This window comes from Chelonia mydas, chromosome 15, assembly GCF_015237465.2.
Source record: "Chelonia mydas isolate rCheMyd1 chromosome 15, rCheMyd1.pri.v2, whole genome shotgun sequence".
NCBI classification, from domain to species: Eukaryota; Metazoa; Chordata; order Testudines; family Cheloniidae; genus Chelonia; species Chelonia mydas.
The window spans coordinates 6,611,181-6,624,647 of record NC_057856.1 but is presented as its reverse complement, the minus strand read 5'-3'; the positions used below and the strand labels follow the sequence as shown (position 1 = coordinate 6,624,647).

At 47.3% G+C, this 13,467-nt stretch overlaps 1 protein-coding gene across 6 annotated transcripts in view; it reads left to right on the top strand.

Annotated features, from left to right (window-relative positions):
• The window catches only part of RBM19 (RNA binding motif protein 19), a 122,291-nt gene that overhangs the window by 2,840 nt on the left and 105,984 nt on the right, over positions 1-13,467 (top strand). For 4 of the 6 annotated variants that reach the window (XM_043529318.1, XM_037878439.2, XM_037878442.2 and 1 more), the window contains exons 2-8: positions 3,593-3,775; positions 4,867-4,998; positions 5,236-5,274; positions 5,890-6,112; positions 10,107-10,393; positions 12,364-12,444; positions 12,807-12,885. In XM_043529318.1, the coding sequence (XP_043385253.1) occupies positions 3,593-3,775; positions 4,867-4,998; positions 5,236-5,274; positions 5,890-6,112; positions 10,107-10,393; positions 12,364-12,444; positions 12,807-12,885 (1,024 nt within the window). Of the gene's footprint in view, positions 1-1,438; positions 1,459-3,592; positions 3,776-4,866; positions 4,999-5,235; positions 5,275-5,889; positions 6,113-10,106; positions 10,394-12,363; positions 12,445-12,806; positions 12,886-13,467 lie in introns of those variants that run through there. The other 2 variants (XM_043529319.1, XM_043529320.1) reach the window with 2 other exon arrangements.

Sequence of the window (13,467 nt, the reverse complement as noted above, 5' to 3'; positions counted from 1 at the left end):
TTTCTGGCTTTCCTTTTGATTGGATACTGCTTGATTTGCACTGGGCCCTTCCCTGGCATGAGCTGAACATTGACAGGGGTTTGGTGGGTGGCCTTTCCTGGGACCCCTGCTGCCCACACTGGGGGGTACACCTGGTCTTCCCACTGGCTTCATTTTGGGGCTTGCAGAGCTGAGGGTTCAACTGCAAGGGACATGATTCATGCGTTCTCGGGGGGGTAAGGTAAGGGTTATTTCATCCTCAGTAAAATGCAGGGTGGCGCCTAGGCGACAGAGCAGATCCCGTCCCAGCAGAGGCGTTGGGCAGTCAGGGAGGTATACCAGCTTGTGAGAGAGAGTTCTGTTTCCCAAAGCTCATTTCGCTGGGGCATACACTGGGCACTTGGTGCCTCTGCCTGTGGCGCCCACCACAGTAAGGGAGTCTGCCACCGGCAACTGAAGGGGTCGGTTCACGGCAGTCCGTGCCGCTTCAGAGTCCACTAAAAAATCTATATTCGAGCTTTCCACCCGCATTTTTACTCGGGGTTCCGGGGGCAGGGCGGTCCGTCTCCCCTGACACCCCTGTTTCTGCTCCCCTGCCGTCATCATGGGGGTACGCTCCCTTTCAGGGCACTCATTTTTTCAGTGTTTCTTTTTCCGGCATAAGGCTCACTGGTTGTGACCCAGCAGTCTCTCCTGCGGGCCGGGACGTTCTTGTCCTCGGTTCCTTCCTCCCCGTCCACTGTTACTATCCCGGGGTCTTCCCTTTGTGCCAGCCTGCACTGCTGCTAACAGTATTTTACTTTTCTTTTTTTTCTTTTTTAGACTATAAGCTTGGTTTGAAGTTTTTAAAATCTGTGCCATAGTCAGGCCCATCGGGGTTTGCATTAGTATTCTGCCGAATGGCATCCCGAATGCGCTGTAAAAAGGCAACCGGACTTGCCTTCGGTTCCTGTATTATTTTAGATGGTTTTGCCCAATTGTTGTGTCGGACAGCCGACTGTCGGAGTCCAAGCAAAAGTAACTCCTTATAGGAGGTGAGATGGGTCATGAGTACGGGGTCATTCGGGTTTCACCTGGGATCTGCTAGGGGGACCGCGTCCTCGGCAGTGGGGATATTATTTGGATCCCTTTCATGTCTCTGCCATACCTCCTCCCTTGCCTTAGCTGTAACCTGATTTTGCTCTACCTTAGACAACAGGGTTTTCAGGAAGATATTACAGTTGTCCCAATCCGGCTTGTGACTATTGAGGCACCCCTCGAAAACTGAAATAAACCAGCTTGGGTTCGTTGAGAATTCCCCAGCCTGTGTTTTAAAAGCTGCTAAGTCTACTGAATTGAACGACACATGGGTGTAAACTTGCATGGTGGTGGCCTGGCGTCCGTCTGCCCCTGGGCGAGCCACAACAGTCTCGGTAATCAAAGGATAGAGTCCCACTGAGGGGGCAATCTCTGTAACCCGAGGCGTCCTACCCTTATAAGGTGAGGGTGTGGGGACCGAAGGGGACACTGAATCTGCCATTACAACATTGGGGGGGTTCTGGGGGCTAATATTAGCTACTACCGGTCCTGTTGGAGTCAAATTACATCTCTGTAGAATGTCTGTTCTATCTCTTACAGCCATAAACGCTTGCGCATACAGATGCTTATTCCATTTACCCGTTTGCTGACAAAACAGAACTAATTGGAGGATCGTATTATAATTGACTGACCCTCCCGGTGGCCACCGTTCCTGGTCCTCTAGCCGAAATTGAGGCCAGTCTACTGTACAAAACCTTTTTAATTTGCTTTTTGTTATTGGATTCGATCCAAACACTTTTCAGTTTGCTAGAATGCATTCTAGGGGCGTGCACTGTGCCCTGCCTGTAGTACTCTGTCCCTGTCCCATATTTCCGGACGACACTGGGTGTCCCCAGGTCTTAACAGAGAAAGTCCAGACCACTGGACTGTTCCTACCTTTTTCAAGGGACTGGTTTCCCACTGTCACCTGCAGTTGCTTGCCCACTATAGGGGCGCGTTGCACCGTTGTGCCCTCCGAGGTCGAGCAAATCGCGTCTCCTCCGAGGCCTCCCGATGAACTCACCGGTGCGCACTGGGCGTCAGTTGTCGCTGCAATCCGTCGACCACCAAGAGGGGTCCGGGCAAAGCTAAATAGCAGCCTCGAGCCCCACGTTGGGCTCCAAGAACTGTTGACGGCACAGAGTGCCCGAGGCAAGCAACAGTTGGGTTCGTTGCCCGGTGTGTGTCGTGCCAATGACCACAACAGGGTGGAGAAGCAGAGAGATTTATCTGAAGCTTTAGATAGGGCGCAGGGAGACTGAACTGTTTCAAATCCTGCAGCCCCGCATGCAGATTTCAGTATACATTTTATACCTTTGCCTACTTTACTACACAAGCTTATGCAACCAATTACCTGTTGCCCCGTACAATACCGTAGCCAATTAGCTAAAGCAGCCAGTTGTGTTTTTCCTCAGTAGCATTGCCCGAGCCTTGCCTTATTTGGTTCTATTTGTTACTGTTTTTTGCTAAACATTTCTGCCTTATTTATACGTTTTCTAGGCCGAAGCTGGCCTTGGCTAGCAAGCCATGTGCAAACCTGTCTGTTTGTGTGCTAGCTTCCTCATAGTTTTGCAGGGTCACAGAAAGTTTAAGGAGCGGAGGGGCTTCAGTTTGCCTGGGCCTAGAGCAAGAGGGCTTCATTGACACTCGTGGTCTTCCACCCTCCCGAGTTATCTAGAGTAGTGACCAGTGTCACCAACAACTGGGTGAGCATAGCCTTGCGTGGTGGCCCTATGTGCAGAGGAGGGTAGGATGTAGCCCTGGGGACGAGAGGTGAAGCGAGGGAAGGCTTCAACATGGGGAGGGAGGGTTAGGGTCCGGGGGGGAGTAGAGGTAAACTGGGGGGTGCACTTGGCGAGGAGGAGGAGGGAAGGTTACAGTCGGAGGGGTCCCATGTGGTGCGGCATGTGGGCTAAAGCCTTGGCGGGGGGCGGGGACGGAGAGGCCAGTGTGGGGGGATATCCCATATTGGAGAAGGGCAAGGAGGGTTTGGGGCCAGGTTTAAGGTGAGTTCTTTGGGAGTAGGGCTGGAGGGACAAAGGCTAGGGGGTGCCCCTAAGTTGCAGGACTAGGGGGCACAATTTGGGGATTGCTCTGCTTTTTTATTATGAGGGGTCTCACTCTCGCTGACCATTATGCTAGGAACCTAACCCTGGTCAAGGGGGAGCTTACTTCTTAGGCTGAGTTATGGAAGTCATGTAGGGGTTGCTGTTTATTCTGAATCAGTGATATACTTGTGCTTTACAAGGCACCAAATACAGAGCCCCTGCTCTGAAGATCTTGCAATCTGACAGACAGATATAGAGACAACAGGACTGGCTTGCAAACTGAGAGGGAATTTGACTGTTATCAGCATAACCTGTGCTTCAGTATTAGGGCGATAAGGGCTGCAGCAGGGGTGCCCTAAACACTGTGTTTCTGAGGCATCATAAAGATGAAGTCCTAATGTACTTCAACTGTGAGCTTTTCAGTGCAAAGACTTGTCTATAAACCACCTTCCACCCTTTTGATGTGCTATTAATAATTTGCCCCCCTGGTGCCTGTCCTCTTTTTACAGATGAAGGAGGATCGCTTCCGGAAGCTGTTTGCAGCCTTTGGCACGCTGACTGATTGCAGCCTGAAATTCACCAAGGATGGCAAGTTCCGCAAGTTTGGATTTATCGGCTTTAAATCTGAAGATGAAGCCAAAATGGCAATGAATCATTTCAACAAGAGTTTCATAGACATGGCCAGAATAACGGTGAGTTGGTCTTAAAATGAAATGTTTGTTTCTCTCTCTGGGAGAAGTTTGCCACTTGATATTATTTTACTCTTTAGGATGAACTAATTGTGTTTGTGTCTGTGCAGAGGAGGAGGGGAGATTCACTAAACCCAGCTGGCTATATATACTTCAGTGGTGGAGCCTTGTTTGTGGGGTGATTATCAGGCATTCCAGTGACTTGTGTTAGTAATTATCCCTGCTGCTGTTCATGGAGCCAGGTTTGCGTCCTAGTCTCTTGCTCCCCCACTGGCAAGGGCTAGGAGTACTGTGGAAGCTACACACTAAGGAAAGAGTCTTTTGCCCAGTGTCCAGCCTGAATAAGCAGGTCATGTGCTGGGCAAATATGTGGGAGATAAAATCCTCCCCTTCCTCTGTCCCCACGAGCTTCAGAGCAGCTATGGAGCTGTTGGCTACTTGGGCCCAGTGGCTGGAATATGTTCTCTGGCTCCATACAGGGGTTAGGAACAGGAGGATCTGCTATGTGGGTGCTGCAACGTGATCAATATGGCATTCCCCCAGCGTCCTATTTCCATGCACTCAGTGGGACCATACCAGTTCTTCTGCGAAGGGAGCCACTGCAGAGGTAGGGCATGATCTGCAGCATTTGATCTTCAAGCAGAGGAAGGCAGGTGAAAATCTTCTTAGTTTTGGTCAGGTTGATGGTAAGAGGAGCAGTCAGATTCAGGTGTGCAATACAAATCGAATTGGTTGTTAGTCTGCTCTATCCTTTGCTCCAGCAGTGCTGTTCCAGTGCTAGGCTGATTTAAAGTCTCAGATCTCTGGGCTGAAGTTGTGTACATGCTTCTTAAAGTTATTTAAGAAATTTACATTTTCTCTTGTTCTACGGAGACAATGCACTGGATGACAGTGGAGAACAGAACAGCTTGTTTGAGTATGTCCAGAAATGATTAATATAATTACAGACTTCCCTCCACTGAAGGGCCATAAACAGATGGTTCTGAATGGGCCCTTAGCATGGTAGTTTCTAAGTCTTTCTGCTTTAAATGCAACTGAAATAATAAAACATAGGACCTGTTATAAGGGGCCTCCTTGTTGGTGTCTCTTTTCAGGTAGAGTTCTGTAAATCATTCGGTGACCCATCGAAACCCAGAGCTTGGAGCAAATACTCCCAGAAGCCTTCTGCACCAGAGAAACCCACCGATAAGCCCAAAACAAGTCCAGCTCCCACAGAGACAAAGAAAGTAAGTCATACTCGCTTTCCTCAGGTATGCAACATGTACATCAGTAATTTTGTCTGGGGAAGTGCACTCTGGTGGCTGCAGCAGGGGGTCTGGAATTCAGGGCTCCTGTGTCCTATTCCTGGTTTACCATTTGCTTGTGATCTTCGTGAGCACTTTCTGCCTTTTTCCCGATCTGTATAATGGGGTTCATGGCTATATCTTAGGCTTTTCTGAACCGTGTATGTTTTCTTCTTTCAGGATAAAAAGAAGAAAAATACAACAGGAAACTTAAAAGAGGTGAGTTGAGAAGAGCAGTGTGTGAGAATTGTTCATTTGAGAAGGGTTTGATATAGAAAGTATGGGTTAGAAATTGCTGAGTACTCTCTGAATTGATTCTGTTCTCGGAGCCAAGACTTCTGGGTTCTATTCCCAACTTGAGCAAGTCACTTGACCTTTCTGTGTCTCCGTTTCCTCGTCTGTAAAATAGTGAACTTTGTAGGTTGTCTGTGTTGCGTGCTTAAAGTGCTTTGACATCCTCAGGTTAAAGGTGCTTCATAGAAGGGCAAAATACTTTATATCATTAAGAATTTCACTTGCTGCCTCAGAGTTACTGTCTGCACTTGTGTTTAATTGGTAGCATTTTAATTAGGAAGGAGTGCTTCTTCCAGAGCTGTTGATTCAGGTGAGACAGATGGTTTAACTATGTCGTATCCTATAATACTGGATGTAAATTCGTGAATGGAGCATAATTGTCCACATCTCATGGAAGGGAAATCAGCCCTGGCAGGCGAAAAGCAGACGCCCTCCCCTGAGATCTTACCTGCGAGGAATTACACAGTGGCCCTGATCTAAACTTGGCTACTTGCCCCTGTGTCTGTCTTCACTGCTCATGTGTGTGGTTTTTTCCAACAGCTGGAAGGAGATGAGGCATTCAGAGAATTTTTGGTGGTTCATCAAAAACGGACGCAAGTGGCCACATGGGCTAATGATACGTTGGCGGAGGAGCCCAAGACAGGGAAATCAAAGCCGGCGGATGACTATCTGAACTTCGATTCGGATGAGTCAGAGGAGCTCAGCGAAGAGGAGGAGGGCAGGAGCAAATGCCACGAGGAGCAAGAAACCACAGGCACTAAAAGTAAATTTCTCCCTCTGCTCTGTTCATCCTTCTCTTCAGTGGTGTACTGATGTGGGGCCTGATCCTGCGGTGTGCCGAGCAGCTCCTGGAAAATGCTGTGTGCCCTCATATCCCATTGGAAGTGGTGGGAATTGCAGTAGTTCAGCACCTCACAGGATCAAGCCCTATATCCCAAAAGAGGAGATACAAACTGTGCAGTAACTATGGTTTCAGTGTGGGTAACAAAGGCTAAGACCCTCAGTCCCTCTCCACGGAGCCTGAACAATCTGAACTGCAGACTCCCTGGTTCGTCTGCCCAAGTGAATCTCTCCCATTCCCTGTCCACCTGGGATTCTGCAGCCACTCTGTTCTCAACCCTTTAATTAACCCTCTTGCTATGTTCTCCCTAACGTTCTTTCTGAAGGAGTGACATTTTTCCTGCTTTGTCTCAGGCCCAAAGGCTTTTCAGAAAGTTTGGATAAGGCACTGAGCTGGAAGATGTAAGTTTCCATCTCTGGCTCTGCCAGTGACCTTCAGGGTGTCCTGGGACAAGTCACTTCCCTGTGCTTCATTTTCCCCTCCCCTTTGTCCATGTTGTCTATTTAAATTGTGAGCTCTTTGGGTCAGGGATTGTGCATGCATTCAGTACCTAACACAATATGGCTGGAATTTTGGTCAGAGCCTCTAGGTGCTACTGGAAATCATATAATTGACTGAACTGAACTCTTTTTAGGGGACATGTTTAAGTAACTATCACCGATTGAGGTGTCAGTAGAGAGGGTTTTGGAACAAACCTATACATTAAACAGTAATTAGTCACCAGAGTTCTGAAGAAACTCAAATATGAAATTGCAGAACTACTAACTGTGGTATGTAACCTATCACTTAAATCAGTCTCTGCCAGAGGACTGGAGGATATCTAATGTGATCCCTATTTTTAAAAAACCTCCCGAAGCAATCATGGCAATTATAGGCTGGTAAACCTAACTTTAGTACCAGGCAAATTGGTTGAAACTATAGTAAAAGAACAGAATGATCAGACACATAGATGAACGCACTGTGTTGGGGAAGAGTCAACACAGCTTTTGTACAGGGAAATCATGCCTCACCAATCTATTAGAATTCTTTGAGGATGTCAACAAACATATGGACAAGGGTAATCCATTGAGCTTGGGCTTTTAGAAAGCCTTTGACAAGGTCTCTCACCAAAGGCTCTTAAGCAAAATAAGCAGTCCTGGGATAAGAGGGAAGGTCCTCTCATGGATCAGTAACTGGTTAAAAGAAAGATAACAAAGTCTAGGAATAAATGCTCAGTTTTCACGGTGGAGAGGTGTAAGTAGCGGGGTTTGCCAAGGATCTGTATTGAGACCAGTGCTGTTCAGCATATTCATAGATCTGGAAAAAAGGATAAACAGATGGCAAAATTTGTAGACGATACAAAATTACTCAAAATAGTTAAGGCAAAAGCTGACTGAGAACAGTTACAAAGTGACCTCACAAAACTGGGTGATTGGACAAGAAAATGGCAAATGAAATTAGGTGTTGATAAATGCAAAATAATGCACATTGTAAAATATAATCCCAACTATACACACAAAATGATGAGGCCTAAATTAGCTGTTAACACTCAAGAAAGAGATTGTGGCGTCAAAAAGGCTAACAGAATGTTAGGAACCGTTAGGAAATAGATTGATATTTTCTGTCTTCTTTTCTTAATGCCACCATATAAAGCCATGATATGCTCACACCTTGAATACTGTTTGCAATTCTGATCACCCCAACTCAAAAAAAGATATTAGAATTGGAAAAAAGTACAGAGAAGGGCAACAAAAATTATTTGGGGGTGTGGAACAGCTTCCATATGAGGCGAGATTAAAGACTGGGACTGTTCATCTTAGAAAAGAGACAGCTAAGGAGGGATATGATAGAGGTCTTCACAGACATAAATGGAGTGGCGAAAGTGAATAAGGAAGAGTTATTTACCTCTTCACATAACACAAGAACCGGGGATCACCCAGTGATATTAATAGGCAGTGGGTTCAAAACAAACAAGGAAATACTTCTTCACACAACACAAAGTCAACCGGTGAAACTTGTTACTGGCGATGTTGTGAAGGCCAAAAATAGAACTGGGTTCAAAAAAGAATTACCGTGTATACTTGTTCATAAGCCGAATAGTTTTGGTAAAAAAGTGACGCATCAAAGAGCAGGGGTCGGCTTATAAACAGGTCTACACCAAAATTTGATGATTTTAAACCCTATGAAATAGTTGAATTGAATATCTAATGCATTGTCGTTTTGTTTACCGGGAGCATCTGCAGGCATGGAGCTCTCAGTTCCCTGTGGCTGTGGTTCGCTGCTCCCATTGTGGCCGTGGTTCGCCGTTCCCAGCCAGAGAGCTGAGGGGCTCCGTGCCTGTGAACACTCCAGGTAAACAAAACCTCCCGACCCGCCAGCGGCTTACACTGACGGGCTGGGAGCCAAAGTTTGCCAACCGCTGAAATATAGGGTCGGCTTATGAAAGGGTCATACAGTTTTTACTATTTTTACCTATCATCTTGGGGGGGTCGGCTTAGAAACGAACGGGCTGATGAACGAGTATATACAGTAGATAAGTTCTTGGAGGATAGGGCTATCGATGGCTATTAGCCAGGATGGTCAGGCATGCAGTCCCATTCCCTGAGGGTCTCTAAGCCTCTGACGGCCAGAACTGGACAACAGGGGATGGATTTCTTAGTTCTATTCCCTCTGAAGCATCTGGCACTGGCCACTGTTGGAAGACAGGATACTTGGCTAGGTGGACCGGTCTGGCCGTTCTTATGCGCATTTTACAAATACCTGTGTCCCTTCTATTTTTTAAAGATTTCTCTTTGAATCTTGGCAAACTCAGAGGTGGTTAACGTTTTAAATATCAAGAGAGGACAAGAATAACAACCCCTAGCTCTTATCTAACGCTTTTCATCAGGAGATCTCAAAGCGCTTTACAAAGGAGGCTGATATTGTTAGCCCCATTTTACAGATGGGGAAACTGGAGAAATGTAAGTCTCCAGTGAATCAATGAACAAATGCACATATATCCTGGCTGTGTACCGTGCTTCAGATTTCAGCTGAGAGTCTCATACTCATCTGCCTATTGGTCTCCATTTGTAAACCAAACCCCAAAGTCAGCTCCTCTATAAGCTGTGCTCACGGCTAGTCCATGCAAAACTGCACTTGTATTACTGTTATCATGGCTTCTTCCCTGCCATCCAATTCCACCTTTGTTCACTGTCACACCTTGTCCTAAGCTAAGACGAAGTTTTCTGGAGCAGGGCCTGTCTTATGTCTGTATAATGCCTAGCATGTCAGTGCCTTGGGTGCAGTTGTGATATGGATAACTAGTAATGAAGAACACAATAACGTGCAGAGCGTGGGTCTCCAGCGTAGCGTGTGTTTCCCTGTCCTTGTGTATTGCTGATCCAACTTTTTAAATAGCAGAGTGTTTTTCGTGCCAGAGAAAGGCCGACAGCCTGGAAAGCCAAAACCTTCTGTTGAGTCCTGTAGGGTGAGCGTTAGCAGCGTAGGATTCTCCCCGACAGTGACTTTGTACGGAAAACCCTCAATGGTAGGAGGGAGACATTCAGATCCGTGGCCTGTTTAATCCCATCTGCTGAGACAGTGTAATGCCAATAGCACTGGTGATTTTTGTGATGGGACCCCTCTCTGCTGGGAATCACCAGACCGTCTAATCAGTATCACCCAACAGCCCATCAGATAGTAACAGCCTCTCATCCTTACCAGCCGTGGCTGGATTTGATCATCTGACCCGAGAAGAGGAAAGGGGATGGTACTGGAATGGAAAACCTGAGCCATCCTCTGGTACCTCCTGTGTGTACAGGGTGTCTGCTCTTGCAGTAGCCCAGCTGGGCAAAAGGAATGTGGGGGCTCGTGCTGCTATGGGCCATTTGCCCTGCTGGGGAAAAGGGGTGTATGTGCATGTGCAATATCTAATGCCCACCTCTCTCCTCTCTGGCAGTAAAGAAGAGCCCCAGAGAAAAGGCAGCTGCCATGCCAGAGCTCTCTGATATGGACTACCTGAAATCTAAAGTGGTGAAAGATTCCTCGTCTTCCTCATCCGAGGAGGAGAGTGAGGAGGATCAGCTGGACAGTGAGCAGCGTGAAGGGGGAAGCGAGGATGAGGAGAAGCCCAGCAGCTTGGAAACTATCGGTGCCCAGGTGCAAAAAGGGGCAGAGCTGGCAGGACATAGCAAAGGGCAGGGGACAGTGGTGGAGAGGAAGAAGACGAAAGGAGCAAAATTGGAGGTATAACCTAATTAGAGATGGGCCTGAATTGTAACCGTGGGTGCCAGCTCCCCTGCAGCTTGGCTCTGGATATGAACTTGGCAGCTGCAGTCCATCTCCATTCCTACGGGGAGAGATTTCCAAATCTAAAGGTCTGTGTCCTCCTGTCCCTCCCATAACACTGGGTTTGCAATGAATAATCACTATATCTATTCTAGATAGTTGTATTTGTAAGAGAGGGAGGATGGCCCGGTGACTAGGGACTTGGGAGACATGGGTTCACGTGCCTTCTCTGCATGGGATGCTGCCAGGAAACACAGGCATGAACGGGGACATCACAGGGAGAGGTGAGCAAGGTCCCCGTTCATTTGAGGAAATCTCATAAAGGCAAGCACCAGAGTTGCAGCCATTCGAGATGTAGCAGACGCAAAGTTTTGGGCCTGCGCCTAATTTTAGGCAAACCCGGATATAACACAGGGCATGGACTGTTTGTGTTTTGGGTTCAGTTCCCTTTTGTGCCACCAACTTCCTGTGCAAACTTGGGCAAGTCACTTAGTGTGTCTGGCTCAGTTCGTCTGCTGTATAATGGGGATAATAGTTGCCTACCTCACGGGGGTATTATGAGGTGCTCTGACAGTACAGTGGTGGGGGCCATATAAATACCTAGGTTTTTGTTTTGTATATCTCCTTGTTTAGCGTTTTGTTTCAAAGAGGCAGTTTTCCATAGTGCTGTCTCAAGATCAGTCCCCTGGGTGGTCAAGTTGTGGGACACCACATGGAGAAATGTGAAAGCAGATTAAATTATTTGACCATTGAAGGGAATATAACGGTACGTTCCCTTACTGTTACATCCTTAGACACACATTAGGCTGGGTCAGATACTCCGAAGTCTTTGTGGATGTAGTTGGAGCCATCTTACTGGCTGCCCTTGTCTAGTATGCCTTGTTAGTCACAGGATGCCCAGGGCATTGTACTAGTAAATGGGAATATGTACAGGATTACTGCCCTTAGTACTGATTAATCCTGTGTTTTACTATCTCACCCAGGTTACGCTGTAACTGACTAGATATGCTAATCAAAACTTTGAAAAGTGACTAGAGATTTTGGGTGCCCAACTTGACAGACCTTGAAGAGGCCTGAATTTTAGAGGATGGGTGCTTGGTGCCCTCCAAAATTTGGAGCCCTTTAAGATGTCTCAGGTTGGCCCCGCGGAATCACCAGCTGTTTTATGAACACTGTGGCACTTATGACTTTCCCTGACTGTGGGGGCTCAGTCTCTAAGTACCTGAGCAAGGAACAGGCAGAAACTGGGAACTTGTTATACGCATGCAGGCTCAGCCCTTTGACCTTAAATAAGGCAGGAATCTCATGGAGTAACTGAGAGCTGCAGGCCAAACTAGGGCAGATGCTGTATATATGTGGGATCTGTTAGACCCACTGGAGGGCTGAAACCTCAAGGCTCTCTAAGGCAGGGCTTGAATAACCTACTGGCCTGCCAACTAGCCACATCTTCTTGTCAGAAGCTGATATAAAAGATGGGGTGGAGATCCAGGGGTAACCCATTTATGTGAATCCCAGCCCTCCCATCTCCAAGCTTCTGGGATTCCCTGATTGCTGTCCAGGGGCAGAAGGGGTGTTTGTCTTTCATATCCCATGTGTGCCCATCACTATAGTATTTCAGTGCCTAACTGAACCCTCTACCCCACCTCTGGCTGTTGGAAGGGCCGAAGCGCTGCCCCTCTCTGTTTCTGCCCTATCCAAGTCTCCTGACTCTGTATGTGAGGGGAGGGAGGGAGTCCTCTGTTTCTCAGTCCTTTCCCCAGCCTCCTGCTTGCTGGTAAGAATAGCTCTGTGGCATCAGGCCTCTAACTCTCCCATCTTTACACTGTGCTGCCGGCCACGGTTGTCTCTTGGTCTGGAAATTGTTCCAGATTAAACTCTTGCCAAGGATGACTTTTCAAATGTTGTTTCTCACTTTTTCCTCTGTCCAGCTGAAGAGTCGGGCCAACCTTAATGCAGCTACCACGCCGTATACAGTGAAACTGCGTGGTGCCCCTTTCAGTGTTACTGAGGTATGTGCCCTGCCATCGCAGCCTTACTGCTCCCTCGTTTAGGGCTTAAATCGTGCTTGTAATAGGGAAGAGAACGATGGTCCTTGGATTCCCAAGGTCTAGCATTCAGCAGCCAGCAACTTAAACCATCATGTATTTTGCAGGGGCTTCTAGGTATCTGCAGGTTAAGGGGTTAGTTATGAGAATGGAATCTGGCTTGGTTTATTCATACTGTAGAGGGTCCCTTGGACTCTGTCTGTCCCTGACTGTGTTTATGAAAGGTTTTTGTAGTGTCTACTCAGCATTCATAACCTTTACAAAAGTAGGCCTCCGAAATCTGCCCGACTTGCTAAAATTCTTGTTTTCCTCTTTTCTATTTGCAGCAAAACGTTCGAGAATTCCTCTTGCCCTTGAAGCCAGTGGCGATTAGGATTGCAAGAAACGTACATGGGAATAAGACAGGTACTGGCTGCGGGGGTTTGTGCATTGTGGGTGCAGGAGATAGCAGAGATGTAGTTAGGAATGCTCTTTCCTGTGCCGGCCTTTGCTGTCTCCTGTACCTGTGATTCCAAATCACTACGAATTGCCCCATTTCTCATACATCAAGTTCCTTTGACTTGCTCCAATCGCCTTACCTTAGAATGGAGTTATGAGGCGTGAAACTGTAAAAATGGTGCCCCTTGCCCTACAGCTCTGTTCCCTGTGTGCAGTGAGCCACTTTGACTTGCTTTGCTGACCAGTGGGATTTACTGCTTTCTACAACTCCAAGCTCTGCAGAGTCAAATGGGAGATGGCTTCTGTTCTGGTTCATGCATCTTCTATAGAACTGTTAACCAAATTCCAGATAGAGGTTCTTTACCTTGAGGTTCAGCTCTTAACCACACCTGGAACCGAGTTGGGTCATGGTTATTGGTGATGGTGCGTAGACCAGAAGGGACCCAAAATGAGTCCAGGGCTGGTAGTATATTTCCACTCTGCATTGTTCTCATAACCTTAGGGGGGTGCATCTTCTATCCCGTCATTAGTTCGAGGTATGTTAAAGTG